The sequence below is a fragment of the Anastrepha obliqua genome, chromosome 1 (assembly GCF_027943255.1).
Source record: "Anastrepha obliqua isolate idAnaObli1 chromosome 1, idAnaObli1_1.0, whole genome shotgun sequence".
Taxonomy (NCBI): domain Eukaryota; kingdom Metazoa; phylum Arthropoda; class Insecta; order Diptera; family Tephritidae; genus Anastrepha; species Anastrepha obliqua.
In genome coordinates, this window is record NC_072892.1 from 95,923,350 (window position 1) to 95,945,375 (window position 22,026).

Consider the following 22,026-nt stretch of genomic DNA (forward strand, 5'->3'; position numbering starts at 1 on the left):
TGTCACCATGTAAATTTACACTTGATTCTTCCCTGGCTACGGAAGCTGTAGGCGTAACCAAAGTTAAATTTAGATCTGATACACTTATGCCCAGTTCGCCACAGCCAAAACTGAATTTGTCAACCAAGTTGATACCGTCATCTATATCTTCATCATCCGTTGATGTGTTCAGAAACTCCTCAATTTCTTTTTCAGTCAAACTTGAAACCTTGTTTTGCATTTTTGCTTTCGAACCTTTCATTTTAACTTTAAAATTTTCAAAAGAGAGAAGTTCGTTACAAAAGACTATTCACATGGTAACTGCATGCTGGTGCCTTTAGGCATTGAAACTTTGAAAAGTCACCCTAATGAAGTATACATAAAGCTAACACTTTTGACAACTGAATATCATTGAAAATACATGAAATAACTTACCTGAATTTTTTTATCACTTTCTTTATATAAATTACCAGCGAACAAATACTTAAAAGTTTACACTTTTCACACAACTATTTTATGCATGCTCAATACTCAGTTTCTCGCGGACAACTGCCATTCATTATATAATGGCAAGTGAAGTAAAAACTTTGCATATCAAAAAAGAGTCATAAAATTGTATAAAATATGCCCGTTTAACTTTTAAAATAAAAAAGTTACATAATAATTCAACATTCTGTTGCAAAGCAAGCATTGCCTAAAGGCACTGTTATGCACTAGAGGGTTAAACTGCCCTTTTGAAGAAAATTCTATTTTTTTAACATATGTATATAACAACTGGTTTTTGTTTGTAAACGCAGAAATTACTTTTTCATGTTGGATTCATTACTGTAAATACTATTTATTTATTTAAAAACGTCTGGGACGTGGAAGTCTGCGCTACGCGGAGAATCACCCATGTAATCGGCAAATACCTTGTCTGCATAACAATTTTTACAAAGGCCGCACTTACCCTATTTTCAAACCGGAGACGATTTTACGTTATTACGAGTATTTATTATTTAATAGCACTTAATTGAGAATTTTATACAATTTTCCCAACGTATACAAATTGAATTCACACATTCGTTATAGATGCAGACAAACACATTGCCCAATGAGAATCAGTACAAAATTGTAACTCTCACCAATAGACCAAAGAAAACCTCTTATTAGCCCAAGAGTACCAAAAACGCCTTTCTTTCAATGCAAATATTTCATATATTTATTTTATTGAGTTTCTAAATCGAAAATATTTTATTAAATAATAATATGTATTATAACTCATAAGGAACCCAAGCCCCCTGCTTCTTAATCATTCCCAAAGCATGCAATCGTTTGGAAATGGATTGGCGGGTAACTCCTAATACTGAAGCAAGAAGTTTGACACGGATCCTCATTAAGCAATGCCTCCTATTCAGCGTCTTCGAAGGTTTTTGGCTTTCCTTCATGCGTACGGTCGTCAACATTAAAATCACCGTCTTTGAAGCGACGAAACCAATCTCGGCACGTTGTTTCACTTAAAGCAGCATCTCCATAAACTTTTTGTAGCTCTCGATGCGCTTCAGCCGCCGTTTTTTTTAAATGAAAGAGGAAAATCAACACTTCCCGCAAATGACGATTATTCGTCACAGAATCAGACATTTTTACAAAACCCAAAGTATATGATACCAAAACAAAATCACTAATGTGTCGAAGCAGTTTGTTTACCATATGTCTAAGCTTGGTTTATAACAAAGCGAATTTATAACGTTTTTGGTTTATAACGTTTAGGTTATGTTAGAATCGAGTAGCACACACTGCTGGCGGCATCTATTGACAAACAGCGGGAACTTAGTTGCGCACCTAATAAAATATTTTTTTTTATAAAATTTGCTTTATTATGACAGATTCTTTTTCTGCATTCTGTTTTTGTTTTTTCTTAAAAAAAATGATTTAAGGAATTTTTTAAATGGTGTAGAAAAAAAATTTAGCAAGATGTTTTATTTTCAGTTTTAATAACACAAAATGAATGAATCATTATCGAACATGAAAATATTTCAGAATGTATATGCCAATTATTAATCCAACAATACTTCCTGATTATTATTGTCGTGATAACGTCTTATAATTCGATTCAGCCGGCTGCACGCACGAAAAAATGTGTCGTTATCTTGCTCATTCGTCGTTACCTTGCTTGAACTGCAAGCGAAAGCGCGGAATGAACGACAAAGTGCACAATGTACCCCCGCATTCGGCAACGTTTGACATCTGGCTCTCTCTCTTACTTGAGTGAGCATATATATGTATGTATATGCGCATTTGTAATCACATATTTGTATTTGCATATGCCTTCTTCCTGTGTGCATGGTAATGAACCATTTATCTGTAGAGAATAGGACGATAATAGGAAAAGTAGGAAATGAAAGGGACTGTTTCGAGTGTAGTGTCTTGAAAAAGTCAAATCGATGATGTTGCCTCTTAGCGTTGTTGACTTATTAACGTCTGATGCACAATCGAAATTGAACCTATCAAATTCCCAACATCAGGTAATAAGAGTAGGGTGAGGGGGTCCATGGATAAATTACCTTAGCAAGAGATTTGTTAAAATCCAGTCCAGCAATCTTAGATGGAGTGCAATTGCAGTGTTTATTGTTCATACTGCAATATTAACTGCCACATATTTATGCACTTATGTTGTTATTTCTATATAAACAAACGGGGTACACAATTGGAAAGACGCCACCTTCAGTACTCAATTCGCCTTCTTATTATTTTATAAAATAAGATTTGCTGCGTATAACCACGCTATTAATTGACAATTCGCAACGTCAACGAAAGTGCCTGATTATTTGGTGAAATTTATTAAAAAACACTAAACCTAACTTATTTTATCTTAAAATAAGAGCAAAAATGGCAGCCAATGGTGACCAAAAGATTGAAGAAGCTGGTAAGTTCGTACTATTCCAAGAAGAGAATAATTAAGACCTCAATAACCAACAGTGGAAGTGCGCAATTATTTCCTAAAACTGCTGGAGCGGGACAAGGACATGTCATCGGGCACAGCTGCAATTAAAACCTTGCTGATGATTCTGGAAAGCAAACAATGTAAGCTATACGCCCATACCTAACCGTATCCTACAGTAAATATACTTTAATTGGTTCGCTTCAGTCGACACCATTCACATTCTCCATACGACAATGCGTGACGCTGTGGCGGCAATGCGCAACACAGACCTCTCAATAGCGGCTGTAGTGTCTGGCGGCGAACTCTTTTGTCGCTCCATTACACTAAGTTTGGACGACAAAGACATGGAGGAATGTAGAAAAATCATGGTACATCGTGGTAAAATATTTTTGTCGAAGCTGGAGAACTCTCGCAATGTGATTTCCCAACAGGCGAAGAAATTTGTTACTGATGGCTGTCGCGTACTAACACATTCACGTTCTCGTGTTGTGTTAAAAGCGCTTATAACTGCAGCAAAAAATAAGGAGTTTCAGGTTTATGTGGCACAAGGCGGGCCTGGCAATTCAGGGTAAATTATATAATTATATATTTCCTTTAAAATCGTAAGCAATTTAAATTTGTTTTCTTTGGATACGTTCTTTTTTCTTAATTTCAGCGCTCAAATGGTAGCCGATTTAGAACGAGCCGGAATTAGCAGTACGTTGATTTTGGATTCTGCAATAGGCTATGTTATGGAATCAATGGACTTTGTAATGGTAGGCGCTGAAGCGGTGGTTGAAAGCGGTGGAATTATAAACAGAATCGGCTCCTTCACCATGGGACTCTGTGCGCGCGAAATGAAAAAGCCATTCTATGTTTTGGCTGAAAGTTTTAAGTTTACTCGACTCTACCCACTAAATCAGCGCGATTTACCCGATGAATATAAGGTAAAAGGTCACGCAAATATTGTGTTCCATCATGTTACAATTAATTCCGCTTTCTTTGTATTCAGTATTCACGCAAGCACCTGCTCGATGTGTCTAAAGTTCATCCACAGGTGGATTACACCCCACCCGCCTACATCACTTTATTGTTCACCGATTTGGGTATTCTAACGCCCTCTGCTGTTAGTGATGAATTGATTAAGCTCTATATGTAAAATACTAGAATAGATTGAAGACTGCGCGAATCAGTCACAATAATGCTAATCAGACTTCTATAATTATTCATAATATTTTCAACAGTTCTAGATTAAATATAAATATTTCTTTTTCACTACCACGTTATATCGACATGCTTTCTTGATTAGCTGAGTCTTAAGAACCTAAAAACATACCGAAAAGCTAAAGACTTGGAACTTTGAGTATGACTCGAGCTCCACCTGCAATTAAATATTTAGTAGTTTGTTTGTTTTAAGTTTTATGAAAGGTATAACCATTTTTGTCGTTGTTGTTGTTGTTATAACAGTTCAGCAAGTCCTGCAAGTACGATCGTCATCGTCTCTCTCATCTAACGGTAAGTCCAGAAAACAAGCTGCTTCGACGGATTGGGTCCAAAGCGACAGGAGTGTTAGGTGGTTAATATTGTGGAGTACCCCAGATTCCGAACATATATTGAGTAATTGTGCCCCGGTAAACTTGCCCTTTCTGGTGAGCGGAAACTTAATAATTTTATTGTTGCTGTTACAATGCATTGCCATCACTTGTAAGAACTTATAGGGGTCATATCAGCTGAGCTAGTTTACAAATTTTCGTGTTGGTCAAAAAAACTACCTTAAACACCGACGTTTTTTGTTGTTAAATTTTCCAATGACTATAAACTGAAGTTTTTAAACCAATGCAAGGCAAAAGGTGTAGAAAATACCACATTCCACAAAATAAATAAAATTGTTTGAAAGTCAAAAACTTCAATCATATGCTCAAGGGATCCTCGATGTACAGAATGCAAAAGAGCGACCGCCATCAAACCGTTAATATGGTAGCATACCGTACGATATGGCACCATTTTTGGAAGTTAAAAAATAAGTTTGGTCTTTAGAAAATGACAACGCCGAAAAGTTATTAAGAACCGCGTACAAAGAGTCCTTATAAGTCCGTTTCCACGACAGTCGGTTCTACGTTACCGAAACGACCCGGACTTATATCCGGCCAAGGACTGTCACTCCAGCAGCATTCACCGTATGTAAGTATGGGGAATGTTTACGCTGTTACAACAACAACAACAGTCCTTATAATTGAACATATTTAAAATTTCACAATCCTCTGGAAGTAATGCAGCAGCATTTTTATGAATTAAATTTGATTGCTTACATTTAAATTTTATTAGACATAGTAATTACGGCTTAAGAGCAACATTATCGCAAAGGTAATTTGGATACAATTAAATATGTATATAATATTTTTTGTTTTATTTGATTACGGGTCACGATTAGCATAATTTTTGCATTTGCGCTGTTACTAATGGAAATTGGTAAATTTTATGCATATACATATTACACAAAGAAGAACAAAGACTAACTCCAGCCCAGGGAACGCCGTAAGCGATTAGCAGCGTTATCATGATTTCGATCGTTACGCGCGCGTTCAACAGCATTTACAAATTCCATATACCCATTTGAATTTTCATCTTCATCATGCGCATCATCGCTAAGATAGTCGTCTGAATCAACGTCGTCGTCATCATCATCAACATCATCATCATCATCATCATTATTATCATCAACGAAATCTATTTGGTCTAAATCAGCCGCAGCCTGAAATTACAATTACAAGTCTTTAATGGTTCAACATATAAATTTCGCATATGACCTGTCCTGACTGTATATTAATTTCGATTTGCAAACGTATATCCATAATTAGGAAGATCGTTGTTACTAACATCGGTATAGTGACACGACTTTTCCATGCCAAATCGGTGAGGAATAGAAAAACTTCGCCGAATGGCGTATTCATGTTTGCATGTAACTATGTTCTCTATTCTCGGAATTCTTCTTTTTTAACTTCCTTATCTTTATCTACTTGCTTATCGTTGTTCTCTTGTGTCGGTTCCTGTTGCAGTTGATCGTACTTCACAATGTGCACCAGTTCGCCCACAGAAATAGCTTGTACTGGTTGAAGATGTCTGTAGAACTCGGGGTTGTTTACGGGCTGATCCAAAGCTAAGACAGCATTGTTATTATCGGGATCACCATTATTCAGTAGCTGACGTAAACAGTCGTTGCGCTTTTCCGCTAGCGCTTCCACTAAATTAGCACCCTTTTTAATTTTCTGCAATTTTCGCTCTGTTTTGAGAATTCAAAAGCAAACAAAATATATTATTACATTGCCTATTTCAATTATTTTGCTCAATCTTTTTTATGTTTGTCAACATACCGAGCCCACGCAAGTAATTATCGGAATCGGGTAATGGCTCGACGGCGCAAGCAGTGGTGTTGCTATTTTTTTTGCAGCTCCTTGTTGATGACACCGTGTTTTCAAAATTATCTCTGGTGTGTGCGTTTGACGCGGGTGCGAAATTATCTTCAAATTCAAGGGGTGCTAGCTCAGAATTTTCTTCGCTCGGTTCTTGTAGAATACTATTATCCTTTGCACCGTTCTCTACCGAATTGTTCTGTTGACCTGAGTTTTGTACCATCCAAGGATCTGTCATTTTCCTACGAAACTCTTTAGTTTACACGAAGGTTTACAACAAAAATAAACAATCCGTTAAGACTGCAACATTTTAACGATATATTAGTGAGTAATCACAGATTTAGACTATAAACAAATCATTAATAGTAAGCCAAATTCACTAACCAATTTCGTATTTTTCGCAATTTTTCTTCTTTCCACAAAGTCAGTCACAATAGTTGAGTGTAATTGGTATCAGATTACTCAGTTCATTACGGAATCGGTCAGAGAATATGATTTTATTTCAACTTATTGAAAAAAATCCATTAAATGTTATTTATTTTTTTTTGTTCATGGAATTTAAGAGTGTAAAAATGCTCATTACATATTAAAATATTGTTTTATATAAGAAAAAAAGTATTATTACAAGTTTTCATAATGTATTCAAATATTCGTTTACCATGAAATTTTTATATTATATACATATATCTTACCGATTTAAAAAAAAAACTTTATATTTGTATGGTAATCTAGATGTGGAATATTTCGGTGTTTTTCTTTTGTTTAATTATTTTTAACGATATGAAGAAAAGACAAGGAGAAGGAATAGCTTAATAATAAACAGTTAGAGGAAATCTGTAAATGACTGTAAATGACGAAATTCGATATTACATTTTATAATAGGCAATAAAGGTCAAAGCGTCTATGGACACACGTTTTTTTCTGGTATATGAATGTATACCCAACAAACATTTTATTAGAATTATGTCTACAAACCTGTTTTCTTTGCCGACATCCATTTTATTTAGTTTCTACTTTGACGTTTTTCTTTACACGCGTAATAATAAGAAAACAACCCTGTGCCAAAAATGTATTATCTAGAATTATTTTATAATCTCAGATTTTGGGAGAGAAATATTGTATGGGAAATATCGATTTTTAATTACGGATCGGGAGTTAAGCACGAAAAAGTGGATCATCTACTGAAATGTGAACGTATTATAAGTTGTGTAGCCATTAGTTTACGAGATATATTTAATAATCCAGTGATAGAACTCAGAGGAATTATAAAGAGACGTTTAATTTGAGAAAAACGTAGCAAAATAAATCTCCAGTTATATGTCACTCAAAATCCAGGCATTAAAAAAACGAAAGTAACGAGTGATTTTATTATATTAATATTATAATAATATTATATAATATTAAAATAGAATTATCAAAGTCTACGTACTGTATACTGTACTGTACTCTGATATAGAAATAAAAAAAAGCCATTCCAAACTTTCACCATAGAATAAAATATTGTTTATACGTCATATACCTATTTGAAAATCTTTTCTAGATATAAACTCCGAATATACAGAATTCGAGAGAAAAAATGGGAAAATTTTGTAATAGGTATATTAAAATATAAGGTTTTTTTATAAAAAAAATTGGAATAGAAAACTTTTTGTTTATGTATCCGTTTCAAAGTCAACCAGTTTTTTGTTTTAGTGATAGTGAGATAGTGTTTTGGGATAGTGAGAATCAAGTGAAACCAAGCTGTATATATAAATCCTCAGTAAAATTTTAACGGAGAAATATTTAAAACCAATCACTATAATGAGTGTCTGGTAATATTTTTTGCAACGACATAATAAATAACGTGAAACCAATTGCTAGGGAAACGAATGTGTGCTGGGTGTATCTTAAGTCGTGATGGTCCGATTTAATTAATTTACAAAAATCGTATTAAGCAAAATCAATTGCAATTTATCTGAAACATTTCACCGAGATAGAAATAAGGTTTATGCATCCAATTATCCAAAATATTTAAAATTTTATAAAAAATAAGGTGTAATACATTCGGTTCGGACTCAAATTTAATTTTACTAAAATTTACACTGATATTTATAGCTTGGCTCTGTCCGAATTTAGGTAATTTTGACTAGCATAGACATCATCCGTTTTAAGTCAGTATTCACCGGGAATATTAATATCATTATTGAGTTTCGCAAAAAAATCTAAACTTTTTACTGAGTTCTCACTTGTAATAAACATTATCCGTTTTAAGTCAGTCTTCACCGGGAATTAATATCATTATTGAGTTTCGTAAAAAAATCTGAACTTTTTACTGAGTTCTCACTTGTAATATCATATTTCGTTATAACATAGAAAAAAATTTACAAGGCTCTATCCGATGGCGAGCAATCATGATATACTAGTAGTCTATATCTCATTTCACCCAATTTCAATATCAATTTACCGTGGACAAAAGTACCATATGTTCGAAGTTTTAATTTAAAAATGATATTTTTAGTCCAGCTACCGTTGGCACGGGCGGTCAAGGGACAGACAGATGTTAAGCTACAGACAAATGTATATGCAAAGTTTACTCCTCTCTTCATTCTGAGTCTTTTGATATACTAATAGTCTATATCTATCTCGATTCATTTATGCTTTTGTATACAACCGTTATTTATTTGATTAAACAAGTCTGTTTCTTTCTATTGTTTTCTTGCTTGTATGCAATATGATTGAAATTCTGAATTCAAACTACCAAATTGCAGAATAAAATAGCTGTTGTCTCACTTTGGCTCTCACCTTGTATGAATTCGCTTTGGTTTATTCATTGTGAATGGCCTCAACCGAAAGACCAAGCATGTAAATAACTCGTGGGATATCGCTGATTGCAATTTACAATTTTTGTTAATTTTCTGTTTGAATTACATTTTAAGTATATAAATTAAATAACAATGTTTACAGAAACAGAAACAGTAGATGTAGATATGAAAATAGATACTGTACCCACTGAAGATCTCAAGTTGCGCCCTATTAACTGCGAACTAAACCCGTTAACACGTTCCGATGGATCGGCCTTATTTACGCAAGGTATGCGATGTAACTAATATATTTAAATATTAAATACCTTCAAATGGTTTTTTACTATTTAGGAGATACCTGTGTCCTCTGCTCAATGCTGGGACCAGTCGAAGTAAAGTCGCAGAATCTGAATATAGAAAAGGCGTACGTGGAGTGTATTTACCGGCCAAAAGCTGGCATACCGACTATAGAAGACAAATTAAGGGAAAGTATTATACGCGATACCTGCGAGTCGGCACTGTTAACCGTGTTGCATCCTCGTACCACCATTTCAATACAAATACAGGAGTTAGATAATCGATGTGGTGTAAGTAAATAATATGAAAATTGTAATTACGTATCTACATCTTGAAGCATTTTCTAGCTTGAAGCATGTGCAATAAATGGCGCTTGCATGGCTTTGCTCTCTGGTGGTGTGCCCATGAAATTTACCATTGCTGCAGTACACTGTATTGTAGACAAGGATGACAAAGTAATACTTGATCCAGATCATTGTAAGGCGATTGGAAAACGTGCTAGTTTTATATTTGTGTTTGATAGTTTAGAAAAGAATTTAGTAACGGTCCATACGAGCGGTCGCTTTAAAATGGCTGAATTTAATGATGCAGAATGTATGAGCCGCGCAGCCAGTCAGAAAATATTCAATTTTTACCGTCGTATTATATCAAACTTCCACAATAAATCATTACTTACTGCCGATACTAAAGCACGAAATACAGAAGCAGAACCATTAGTCAAAGTGGAAACCATGGATTTATAAAACTTTGGCCCACCTTATTTAAAATAAAGACAAAATAAAAGGATTTAAAAGTAACAAATACTTATTTTAAAACTTTTTATTGCTTTGGTCATTATAGCTATTTGCATAAAACTGTTTAATTGAGCTAAAATAAAGAGGTGTGCCTTTCAGGACCTGTGAGTTGGACTCACAAATCTTGGCAACTACAAAATCACCCGTTGTTATTTCTTTTTTGGTTTCCATTTCACCATCTAATTTCATGGCTGGTACAATGACTTTAATGTTGGCGTCATTGCGTCCGAACCAGAATTGATCTGACCTTTTACTTTTCCCCTCAATAAGTATAAGCTCGTCACGACCTTCGAAATTCTTATGTAAATCCGTAGCACCTTCACGGAACACCTGCACCATGCGCTGCAAGCGTTCAGTTTTAACCACCGCCGGCACATCATCTTTATAACGTCGATGTGCAGTGGTCCGTTCACGCATACTATAAGCGAAAAGAAACGCTACGTTATAACGTACCTGTTCCATAAGCGTTAGTGTGTCTTTGAACTCGTCTTCAGTTTCACCACAAAAGCCGCAAATGAAATCGCTGGATAGACCGACGTTGGGCAGCATTGTTCGTATGCTGTCCACCAAGCGAAGGTACGCATCGCGTGTATAACCACGTCGCATACGCTCTAGCACCGCATCATTCCCAGATTGTGCAGGCAGATGTAAATTTTTACAAACATTCGGATAGTCTCGTATGACACGCAACACATCTTCGGAAAAATCTTTCGGATGTGGTGATGTGAAACGTATACGCATATCAGGGGCTGCCTCAGCTACCTGTCGCAGCAGCTCATCAAAGCGCATGCCACCCAGCTTGGGTTTATAAACTGTACTGAAACCTGGCACAACTTTATTCTTTGCGATGATTTCTATATTGCTTTCAGTGCTTGCGGTAATGTCCCGGTAGCTGTTGACATTTTGTCCCAGCAGAGTGATTTCCTTTACGCCACTGTTCCGTAGTTCCTGAACTTCTTGCACAATTGACTCTATTGGACGTGAACGTTCACGACCACGTGTAAACGGTACAATGCAATAAGTGCACATATTGTCACACCCACGCATTATTGACACAAACGCAGTTGGTGATTCGGCATTCAAACGCACTGGCATCACATCAGCGTACGTCTCGTCCAGAGAAAGCAGTACATTAATGGCCGATTGTTGATAATGCCGCGATACGGCGAGTAAACGGGGAAGATCTTTGTAACTATCTGGTCCGGCAATCACATCGACGCATTTTTCTCGTTCAAGTAAACGTTCTTTCAGTCGCTCCGCCATACAACCCAGGACAGTGATTTGTAGTGGACCGTGACGTGTAGGACGACGATTTTTCATTGCGTTTAAATGCTTTAAACGGTTCCAGATCTTTTGTTCGGCCCCGTCGCGTACAGCGCATGTCACCAACATGATTACATCTGCTTTCTGTGCTTCCTGACAACGCTGGTAGCCGTTTTGTTGTAAAATAGCCCAAACCACTTCGGTGTCATTGGTGTTCATTTGGCAACCGTAAACCTCAAAGTATACTTTACGCCCTTGTCCATTGTAATTCTCCGGCAGCAAATAAGGAATTGGCGATACTTCACTCTCTGCCTCTAATTTTGCATGAGATGGTGTGCGCTTGGCATTGAAGAACTCCTGCAGACCTGGGCCGGCTGCTACCTTTTCCAAAAATGATTCACGTGTCTTGTGGGATTTCGTTGAGATGGAGTTGGCGCTGGTCACCTCTCCACTCCATCTCCGATACAATATTGTACTTTGCCAAGGCACAGAGTTACGTTGTAGGCCAATTGATTTCAGAGTTTTTAAGTGTCGACTGATCCATCGTACTTTCATCATAGCCCGGCAGCACTTAACTATGATTCTTGTTCAACATTCCCCTGTTAATATATTTATCCTTTATTTAGTTTCATCAAGCTTAAAATATTTAAAAAAATCACCTATTAACCGCACGACAAACCAGTCAGTTCATGAGATTACGGCATAAACAATTTGCTTCTCTTCCGGGAATATTCACAATTACCGTTCTTAGAACAGGGTGTACCAGAGAAATAGAGCAACGCTTTAAGCATATTTTTTTAAATCTTTTTTAGGTCAAAAGAAAAAAAGTAAATTCTTACGAGGTGCCTACCTATTCTTAAAGTAACGGAGCTCGTCTATGTATATATTTGAATTTAGCAATAGGCAATGATTTATATTGAGCATCTCTTTATTGGTGAAAACTGTGGCTTGAGATCTCTTCAATATAAAATTTGTTTAGCACTTTAGCCCAGGAAACTTGCTGTTTCGACAGGTTGGGTCCAGAGGGAGAGGGGTGTTAGATGATTGGGTTTGATGGGGCATGTGAAAACGTGGTTAGTACGTGAGGGGTGCCTCCATGCGGAGCTCCTTGCTTTATTTTTCTCTGCTTAGAGATTTGGTCTGGAAATAGCTCCGACGAATGACGACCACTCAGGTAGTTTGCGGTCCACCTCTTCAGCTCTGGCGGGAGTGTCGAATGTAAAATATTATCTAGTACCGTGGTGGTGCTGACAGTGTCGAAAGCCTGTTTTAGGTCCAACGCTGCTAGGACAGTCCTCTCGCAGGGGCGGTTTTGGTTGAGCCTGCGGGTAATTTGAGTATTTATGACGGTGGTACTGTACATTCTTCAGAAGCCATGCTGGTGTGAGGCTGGGGTCAGGTGTTTTGGGTAGAGTAGGAGTAGAAGGGCTTCAAGAGGCTTCACTAATGGGGAAAGGAGAGTTATCGGCCGATAAGAATCCCCTAGGTTGGCAGGTTTCCCGGGTTGCAGTAGTGAGACCACTTGTCAGGAATTATGAGATTGGCCATAGACATATTGAAAGCCCTTGTGAAGTACTCTTCTCCCAATGGATCCTGCTTTTTCAACATCAGCATGTTTAGTTCGTCAGGGCCAATGGCTTTAGATTATTTCATTTTGTTGATGTCTCCCTGAACCTCATCACTAGAGAAAGCAAGTGGCGCACTGTTGTTCGTAAGTTTGTGCAGCCGTCTGGTGGCGCTACGCTTGAATCGGTCGGCCGGAGGATGCAGTATGAATTGCCGGGTAAAATAGCTCGCGCACCTCTTCGCGTCCGACGAAGTGTAACCGTTAAAAGAGATATCCGCCTTGTCGTTGTGCTTCGTCGGGTTCGACAGCGACCTTACGGTGGACTACAGCTTACTTACACTAGAGGTGAAGTTGCAGGTCTTTAAATGTTCTTGCCATTTAGTCCGCTTGTGTTGAATTACCAGTTGCCGGGTCTCCAAATTGAGATTCTTTATGCGAGGATCCCCATGATCGGCTTAGCGTAGGTAGTCATGCTCGGTTGCTAGATCAGCTGCTTCAGCTGGGAAATTGGGACGTATGTACCGGATCCTTCCAGCAGGTATGAAGCGAGCCGCAGCAGCTGTGAGCACCTTGCGGAATGCGTATTCGCCTATGCGCACATCGGTGGGGATGGGGAGAACGGCGAAGGTGTCCTCGGTAAATTCAGCGAATCTGGCCCAATTACCTTTTTTAAAGTTACATAACAATTTGCCTCTTCGTCTCTCTTCATGCCTTATGGATTGGTACCTAGACGAGCATGATTATAATATTTTCAACTAAGGCATTGAGCTTGTATACGTACTCCAGGATCAATAACAATTTTATCTCAAACGAGGAAAAAAAGAGAATGTAAAATGCTTGTTTCGAAGACTAGTCTTTTCACATAGATTTATGATACCAACTTCCGCTTGAAATATACATGGAAGACTGCCCATCGGCATGAATGTCTTTGCTCTAGAATCAAAGGTGCCAGCTTCTTTGTTTTCCGAGTTTTAGAGTCATCCCTTCACAAGAGTGTTCCCTGGAATAGAGCCGTGTTAGCTAACTTACTTTCCTTTAAAGCTGATGATTTATATTGAAGTCATCTCTGGAAAATGGAGGTAAAGGGAGCCGTACTCAGAGTTTCTTTATGGTTCAGGACAACATCACTTTCGCCGAAACGCCTTTCAATGAAGTATGTGCGCTACAGCTTGCGAACCTTGTCCATCTCTCCAGAGCAATCTCTACTCTAAAAATATTGTATATGTAAATGTAGTTACTTTGAACTTTTGTTAAAGGAATTCATATGCACTTATACACATAAATATAAAAGCAATTATCACATACCAAAGCATGGAATACGAGGGGTGCCTTTTATTTGGCAGGATTTGGCAACCCTGGTGTTGCAATCTGGCAACTGACAGCTGTATCGCAAAATTTGACATATTTTGGCTTTTACGTACTCAGAACGTTTTGAAATACCAGCGCTATTTGTGTTGTTTACAGTAACTTAAAAGATTCATCTCGGTCCAAAAATGGAATTAAATCAAGAATATTTTCGTGCTATTATTTTTTACAACTTTCGACTTGGATTAACTCAGCAACATTGCTTGGATGAACTTAATTCATTTTTTGGCGATGAAGCTCCATCAAGGACCAGTGTTTATCGATGGTATGGCGAATTCAATCGTGGTCGTAGTTCACTCCAAGACGAATTTCGTGAAGGTCGTCCAAAATCAGTTGTTGTTCCGAAAACCATTGATGCTGTGCGCGAACTGATATTGCAAGATCGTCATGTGACCTATCGTGAGATTGAGATAATCTTAGGCATTAGTGGGACCAGCATACATTCAATATTGCATTAACATTTGACTGTCAAAAAAATTTGTTCGCGTTGGATCCCACACAATTTGTCAATCGCTCAAAAAAAGGCTCGTGTCGATTGGTTGAAGGAAATGCTCAAAAAATACGATCGCGGGGCTTCGAAACACGTCTATGACATCGTGACAGGTGATGAATCATGGATTTACGCGTATGAGCCCGAAAGTAAACAGCAGTCGACTGTATAGGTGTTTCAAGATGAGCCAAATCCAACAAAAGTTGTTCGCGCACGAAGCACTTCCAAGCAAATGGTCGCCTGTTTTTTCGGAAAAACTGGACATGCCGCAGCCGTACCACTAGAACAACGCAGAACAGTAAATTCTAAGTGGTACACAACCATTTGTTTGCCAGTTGTCTTCCAAGAAATTAGGAAAACCAATCGCCAAAGACGGATCACTCTTCACCAGGACAATGCGAGCTCTCACACATCGGCTCAAACAACTGCATTTTTGAGCACCCAAAACATCGAATTAATGTGTCATCCGCCGTATAGTCCTGACTTGGCACCGAATGACTTATTTTTATTCCCGTACGTAAAAAACAAACTGAGAGGTCAACGTTTTTCGACACCTGAAGAAGTGGTTGCGGCATTCAGAATGCATGTTTTGGAGATACCTCATTCAGAGTGGCAAAAGTGCTTCGACAATTGGTTCAAACGCATGCAAAAGTGTATAGATCTTCATGAAGAATATTTTGAAAAACAATAAAGTGATTTTCGATGATTAAAATTTGTTTTTGTTCTCTAATCTCGACATATAAAAGGCACACCTCGTACCAGTAAAGTTCACACATGTATAAGTATATACATTTGCATCTACCTATGTACACCTGTGTTCACAACAATAGCACATATAGCAAACTTCTGATATTTAATTTTATTTTGTTTTATAAAAATATAGTTCATACTACAAAACAAAAAAAAAAAAAAAACTACACAACTCAAAGTTTCAAACTTGGCAGAAACAAAATTAAATTTTTTTATTGAAATTTAAAACTTTTTAGTTAGAACTAAAAAAAAAATTGGATATTCTACAAAACTGCATATCCATTCAATTTTGGCATAATATCGTGCCAAGTTAAATTGGCTCAAAATTCGTATTGACTTTTTTTAATTTTTATGTTGATGGTGTTATGCATTTTCTTTCATATAACGAATGCTCGAAATAAATTCATCAGCCCAATTATTTTTTTTTTCAAGAATAAAAACATTAAATAAATGTATAAATAGTCAAAACTTTGAAACATGTGGCGTTGCTATTATTATGAACACAGGTGTACACACTTATATAGGTCACATAACTCAAAGATGGTTTTTTCGTTTAACAAACTATTGAATTTCTCACAAAACTTTTTGGGTGTCAGACAAAACTTTGCGTGCCTGTTTACGTAGTCAGATGTGTGTTTGTTAATGCTTACCAGTATGTGTGTGTATGTATTTGGATTAATTTTATGGTATTTAAGTGTTGCGCGTTAAAAAGAAAATTTCCGGATCTTGGAATGCTCCGGCTAAATTTGAGAGAATCCGTAACAAAAGCACACATTTTGGGGTTCTGCGTTGACAATGCGCAGGATGTTATTAAAAAGTGGAATACAAAGGCACAATATCGATGTAGAAATCCATTCGCGTGTGGTGTTATGCTGGCATGGTATCCCTGCAGAGAAATCCAACGAACTGGTATGCTTCTAGTGATTTTAGAACCATGACAACTTTGCGTTTTAAAATAAAGTAGTAATTGGTGAATTTTACATATCGATGCGCTAAGGAATGTTAATTGCCCCACTGTATGCCTTTTTCAGTAGTTCCGAACCAGTGCTTCGGCAATGCCGCTGCCATAATAATTGATAGGCTAGAGCAGTGATTCCCAAAGTGGTCTATATCGACCCCTGGGGGTCTATGACAACCTGCAAGGGGTCTGCGTCAGCGAAAAAAAAAAAATTTGGGGGTCAATGAAATGAAAATGGGGGTCCGCGATAGTGGATCCCAACACATACACTGATAGTACCTATTTACTTACATCATACTATCTTATAATATCAAAATATCTATATATCCATTATTTATAAAAGCACCTATGAAGTAAAATATTTATTATATAATATATTATAGAATGTAATAAATGACGTTTTAACCATTAAAATATTGCCAACGTCAATTAATGCAAACGTCAAGTGTAAGAACGGATATCAGCAATTCTGGCTGCAAAACAACATACCCGTTACTTATCCCGTATTATGGAATATAGCGAAGAAATTTTTAATTTCCTTTCCATCGTCATACCTACTGGAAAGGGGGTTCAGCGCTGTTACCAATCTCCTAACGAAAAAAAGAAACCCTTACCCTAAGATTAACCCTTACAAAATTGACGCCAAATGTTGATAATTTATTATTAAAGCATCAGGTTCATCCTTCTCACTAAAAATATTGACTTATTGCTTATGTTATTTTATTTATAGTTTATTTTCTGTTACGTATATTTTACATAACAGATACAAAATTTTTTAGTAGTTTTAATTTAAATTCAATTAATATTCAATTAATAAATGCATAAATTAACATGTGTTTTTACTTTAAGTTTTTAGCACTAAACTTCACTACAGTTAGAAATTTACAGGAAATCAATATCAGGTAAGTAGGGGGTCTACCCAACACGGAAAACATGGCAAGGGGTCTACGACACAAAAAAGTTTGGGGAACTCTGGGCTAGAGCTTAGGTGTACCATTTAGGAGTTCCTCGGCCCGAACAATTTTTCTCTTTTTATATCGCATTAGCGCGAAAGAGTATAAAACCTTGTTTAACGGTATATAGATATATAAGTATACAAACCCGTGAATACCAATATGCTCTGAGTTACGAGATTAATACATCGATTACATCGAATACAAACCTACATATGTATCTCTGTCCTCCCTTCATCCACACACCATAGGTTAGGTCAGGTTTCAGCGATTGTCTACTATGGGACATACTCAGGTTCATAGCCCATTGTAATGCCGCTTGGGGAATTTATTCTTATCTCTCTTAAAGCTGGTGTGAATTTTTTAAAAATTTTAGAAGGGGATCCAATTCAATAATAAATTGCCTACCTAAAGTGGCGAATCTACGTCTGGATAGAGCAGGACAATGACACAGAAGATGCGAAATCGTCTCTTCCTCTCTTCCTCATTTAGACAGTTTCTGCAGAAATCATGTGCCTGCATGCTCATCTTCAGGGCCTGTCTATCTTTTAGTCAGTGCCCCGTTATAACGTAAACCAGTGTGATAAGACTATTCTTATTTTGGGTTTAGCAGAGATTCTGTGCGTTTAGCATTGCGAGTCGGCAACAATTGTCGGGCTATTCTGCAGCTGGGTGAGTTACGCCATCTTTCATTCGCTGCTCTTACAAGTTTCTCAAAAATAAGTAGCTTACATGTTTGTAAGGGTTACATATGCCACTGTATGCTCAGGTTAGCTTAAGTTTTTGTGGCAGTCGGTTTAGAATAGCCAAGTCACTTAGACCAAGAAGGTCCGTTTAGGTACCACTGTGTAACACGGGAACCTCAGTGTTTATTCATCATGGAACCATTTAGACTCTCTTATGAAGCGTGGGATAGGTTTTATTTCTACAACGGATAATACCATAAAAGAGTCAAAAGAGTGTTTTCCTAACAACCTTGTTCTACTTCTAGCTAATTGTCTGTGTACTCGTCAGTTTACTTGGTGCCAATTATCGCTAGTTCATCGGCCCTGCAGTTCCCCTCAACCCACTCAACGTTCGAGTGAAATAATTCAGCCATCACATTAAGAGATTTGCTGCACTTCATGGCTACCTTAGAGGTTATCGATTGCTTTGAGGGATTTCATCACCGCCTAGCTTTCAGTGAAAATGTAGATATCATCTCCAGCTTTCACATCACACTGTCCAGTATCACGGCTTTCCTATTACCCTCAATGTAGCCTGAAAGACACTCTAGCAGTCGGGAAACCAAAAACAAAAGGAGATCTTCAGATGTTCGTAATATATAAGCACACCTCCGCCCACCTTACCCACGAGCTTTGAGCCATGTTTGTCTAACTAAAATTTATGGGTATACCCTAATTCGAACCATTTCTGAACCAGAACTTTTTTCCACTAGTTTAGTTTTTCCTCATGGGAACTTATCGTTTACTGTTGGCGGTGGCAAAATGTTTCCTTTATTGTTCTTTTGCAACTACATTGTAATATGTTTTATATTTAGTTGTGTTTTATGTTCTCCAAAGTATTATTGTATTCAATTCTTACAATTTTTCAATAGGTGCAATATTTTTAAATATTTCTTTCATATTCAGTTAATGTTATTGTGGAATGTTTTTGCTTTAATATTAAGCTCAATTAATATAAATAAAATTTAAGAACTACTTCATTTGTTATTTTTTCCAAATATCGCTTAAGTCGTACCAATGACTTTTACCACAAATGAGCAGCACTCCTTCTGAGCTCTGTGGACCCTTTAGGTTTCTGTAATAAAAAATAAAAAAAATAAATAATTGGCGCGTACACTTCTGTTAGGTGTTTGGCCGAGCTCCTCCTCCTATTTGTGGTGTGCGTCTTGGTGTTGTTCCACAAATGGAGGGACCTACAGTTTCAAGCCGACTCCGAACGGCAGATATTTTTATGAGGAGCTTTTTCATGGCAGAAATCCACTCGGAGGTTTGCCATTGCCTGCCGAGGGGCGACCGCTATTAGAAAAATGTTTTTTATTAATTTTGCTTTCACCGAGATTCGAACCAACGACCTCTCAGTGAATTCCGAATGGTGATCTCGCACCAACCCATTCGGCTACGGCGGCCAGGTTTCTGTAATACACTTACATATATATAAGTCGCATTCCTTTACTTTTCTGACAACAGTCTGAGAAAGACTTTAATGAAAATGGGCTCACCAAAGGATAATAAAAGGAAAAAGTACGCGAACGCAAAATACCGAATTATTTTGTCCGAAGGAAGCCAACAACAAAACAAATGACAAAAAAAATATCATTTTGTTCTGATCGGGGCGGAGTAATAATACATTACGCCTCTTCGATTCGCCTAGCGTTAGCAAGTGATAAAGCAGCAACTGGTATAAATAAACATTTGTTGATAGCACTCGAAAAGGGTTGCCGAGAATTATATATGTTCGGAAGCACTTAATAAGTATTAGTAAGACCTCGTTCCTACAGATAAACATTTGTTGCTTCCACTCGTTACTTGTGTTGCTCGTGCTCAATACCGTTTGTGTTCTCGTTCTTCTCAATGTTGTTGTTGACTTTAGACTAAAAACTAACAATTGCAAGGTGTGAGAACACGACGGGCAACACCAAGGGAGAGTTCGCCATGTGGAACCAACAAAAATATCCCTGTATGAACGCGGTCTAATAAAACTGTATTTAAATCGAGCTGACAACATGGAAAACAGTGAGTTAAACCAGTTTTATGAGGTATAACTAAACTCGAAAGCAGCGAGCCTTGATATATAATTTTGTTGTCGTTTTCACATGCACATTTTTTCTTAAGTGAGCAGAGCCCAGAGATAGCGAGCAGAGGAGTGGTGAATGAAAAGCGCCTATTATTATTTTTGAATTGAATAATGTTTTTTCATGAAGCATGCTGCAACAAATCTTTACAAATGAAATTCTGCAGGGTGTAACCTATGGATGTTACACCACATTTCATTCAGAATTCCAAAAAGTGACCGGAGCAGAGCCTCATATGAAGGTTTTGCTGCGCGCTCATCAAACCCTTATAAGGCGCTATGGGATATTGAAAGCACGGGCAGGCAGTCGCTCGGTAGTAATCAATTGCCAATTGTTTTTATTTATTTTTAAGTTTTTAATAAATACAATTTTTTTAATTCAAAACACAACATATATTTTTGAAGTGAAAACTTCTTTAGAATCGTTGGGAGTGATTTGAGAAAAAGTGAAACGAAAAAGCGACACCAAAAAGAAGAAGAAAAAAGATATACGTAATATATATATGTATAGAAAATGCTTCATTACCAGGCACACAGAAGGATGGCATAAGCAAATTTAAATTTGTGAATTTATATATGTATGTATGTATATATATATGCGGATATATGTATATATGTTGTGTGTATGTACATATGTGCTTCGCCACAGCAAAACATACGGTAAAATTTCTCAAGAAATCCAGCGCGCATTCATAGGCACAGCATTGCATGTACAGTAGGGCGGGCCGATTTAAAAATCGCTCATTGCTCTATGAAAATCGTGTCCTAGGGATCAAAATAAGAAACTTTGCCGAAGGAACCATACCTCTAAAACGAATTCTGATGCCCCCCAATTTCAAAATATCACCATTTTTGGCCTTTACATGAAAAAATCAGCTAAATGGCTATGTTTTTTCTTTATTTTTATTTATTTATAATATTATCTATTTTTTTCTCTTAAGAAATTTATTTAGTCAGAACATATGTAAATGAATGAATGTGAGTTATAGAAAAGAAACTAAAAAGTTCGACCCATATTGGGGGACATCAGAAATCGTTTTAGAGGTATGGTTCCTTCGGCAAAATTTCTTATTCTGATCCCTAGAATATGATTTTACAGAGCAATGGGCGATTTTTTTGCCTTCCCACAAATCGACCCGGCCTAATGTACAGTAACCTTGAACAGGCAGCTGCGGTTGTCGAGCATTTAGAAACATATATTTACATACATATATGGGTGCAAACATATTTACGGAGCCGCGGGTACTCGACTTGACAAAAATTGAATATTGGCAAATAATTCTGCGCGAAATATTCCAATATTGACTATTTTCGAATTGTCGAGAAAATTAGCATATGGGCGGCTCGTTTTATGAATGAAAGTACTTGCTCTTAGAACTATGAGCTCGAATTTATAAATCAATTTTTTGATGATGAGTTTTTGTTGCACAGTACAATAGTTGAAACTGTTCGGCGCCGCCGCGACTGTTCAGCGCTATGGCAACTAGGATGATGGCCGCTACGCCTGCGCCTATTAATGCATTTTGTTCTTGTAGTCGCTAGGCATAGAATTTTAGCTTTGGACGACATACGCATTTACAGGAATAAAGTGAGTGGCCTGTGTGTGCGGTTGTATGTAGATGCATATGTGTATGGTATATTAATAAGCATTGTTTTGCTGGAAGTTCAGAACACAAATATGTATGTACGTACATAGGCTAGGCCATAGTATAGCATACATAC

General features: G+C 37.1%; 5 protein-coding genes across 5 annotated transcripts; 2 read left to right on the plus strand and 3 right to left on the minus strand.

Moving 5' to 3' along the window:
- The first annotated feature begins 2,761 nt into the window (after positions 1 to 2,761).
- Positions 2,762 to 4,167, plus strand: LOC129248323 (translation initiation factor eIF-2B subunit alpha). The gene is made up of 5 exons (XM_054887824.1): positions 2,762 to 2,884; positions 2,938 to 3,042; positions 3,107 to 3,470; positions 3,558 to 3,828; positions 3,894 to 4,167. The coding sequence occupies exons 1-5, from the start codon at positions 2,848 to 2,850 to the stop codon at positions 4,038 to 4,040; spliced, it is 924 nt and encodes a 307-aa protein (XP_054743799.1). The 5' UTR covers positions 2,762 to 2,847; the 3' UTR covers positions 4,041 to 4,167.
- A 1,005-nt stretch (positions 4,168 to 5,172) lies between these two features.
- Positions 5,173 to 5,832, minus strand: LOC129235723 (uncharacterized). The gene is made up of 2 exons (XM_054869728.1): positions 5,689 to 5,832; positions 5,173 to 5,633 (listed from the first exon to the last, which is right to left on the minus strand). The coding sequence occupies exons 1-2, from the start codon at positions 5,830 to 5,832 to the stop codon at positions 5,394 to 5,396; spliced, it is 384 nt and encodes a 127-aa protein (XP_054725703.1). The 3' UTR covers positions 5,173 to 5,393.
- Positions 5,833 to 5,853: 21 nt separating this feature from the next.
- Positions 5,854 to 6,702, minus strand: LOC129235722 (uncharacterized). The gene is made up of 2 exons (XM_054869727.1): positions 6,253 to 6,702; positions 5,854 to 6,161 (listed from the first exon to the last, which is right to left on the minus strand). Exons 1-2 carry the CDS (start codon positions 6,527 to 6,529, stop codon positions 5,854 to 5,856), a joined length of 585 nt encoding a protein of 194 aa, XP_054725702.1. The 5' UTR covers positions 6,530 to 6,702.
- Positions 6,703 to 9,116: 2,414 nt separating this feature from the next.
- Positions 9,117 to 10,171, plus strand: LOC129253004 (exosome complex component RRP46). Its single transcript, XM_054891217.1, has 3 exons — positions 9,117 to 9,360; positions 9,423 to 9,658; positions 9,716 to 10,171. The coding sequence occupies exons 1-3, from the start codon at positions 9,225 to 9,227 to the stop codon at positions 10,109 to 10,111; spliced, it is 768 nt and encodes a 255-aa protein (XP_054747192.1). The 5' UTR covers positions 9,117 to 9,224; the 3' UTR covers positions 10,112 to 10,171.
- On the minus strand, positions 10,155 to 12,151 carry LOC129253003 (CDK5RAP1-like protein). Its single transcript, XM_054891216.1, has 2 exons — positions 12,085 to 12,151; positions 10,155 to 12,024 (listed from the first exon to the last, which is right to left on the minus strand). The coding sequence occupies exon 2, from the start codon at positions 11,981 to 11,983 to the stop codon at positions 10,178 to 10,180; it is 1,806 nt and encodes a 601-aa protein (XP_054747191.1). The 5' UTR covers positions 11,984 to 12,024; positions 12,085 to 12,151; the 3' UTR covers positions 10,155 to 10,177.
- Positions 12,152 to 22,026: the final 9,875 nt, after the last annotated feature.

Bases quoted from the DNA above. Each gene is read 5' to 3' on its own strand.
- LOC129248323 (XM_054887824.1), top strand. From the start codon at position 2,848: ATGGCAGCCAATGGTGACCAAAAGATTGAAGAAGCTG. The intron at 3,471-3,557 runs GTAAATTATATA...TCTTAATTTCAG, and splicing joins GGCGGGCCTGGCAATTCAGG to CGCTCAAATGGTAGCCGATT. The intron at 3,829-3,893 runs GTAAAAGGTCAC...CTTTGTATTCAG, and splicing joins ATTTACCCGATGAATATAAG to TATTCACGCAAGCACCTGCT.
- LOC129235722 (XM_054869727.1), bottom strand. From the start codon at position 6,529: ATGACAGATCCTTGGATGGTACAAAACTCAGGTCAACAGAACAATTCG. The intron at 6,162-6,252 runs GTATGTTGACAA...TTCTCAAAACAG, and splicing joins TAATTACTTGCGTGGGCTCG to AGCGAAAATTGCAGAAAATT.
- LOC129253003 (XM_054891216.1), bottom strand. From the start codon at position 11,983: ATGATGAAAGTACGATGGATCAGTCGACACTTAAAAACTCTGAAATCA.
- LOC129253004 (XM_054891217.1), top strand. From the start codon at position 9,225: ATGTTTACAGAAACAGAAACAGTAGATGTAGATATGAAAATAGATACT. The intron at 9,361-9,422 runs GTATGCGATGTA...TTTACTATTTAG, and splicing joins ATCGGCCTTATTTACGCAAG to GAGATACCTGTGTCCTCTGC. The intron at 9,659-9,715 runs GTAAGTAAATAA...AGCATTTTCTAG, and splicing joins AGTTAGATAATCGATGTGGT to CTTGAAGCATGTGCAATAAA.
- LOC129235723 (XM_054869728.1), bottom strand. From the start codon at position 5,832: ATGAATACGCCATTCGGCGAAGTTTTTCTATTCCTCACCGATTTGGCA. The intron at 5,634-5,688 runs GTCATATGCGAA...TTGTAATTTCAG, and splicing joins TTAATATACAGTCAGGACAG to GCTGCGGCTGATTTAGACCA.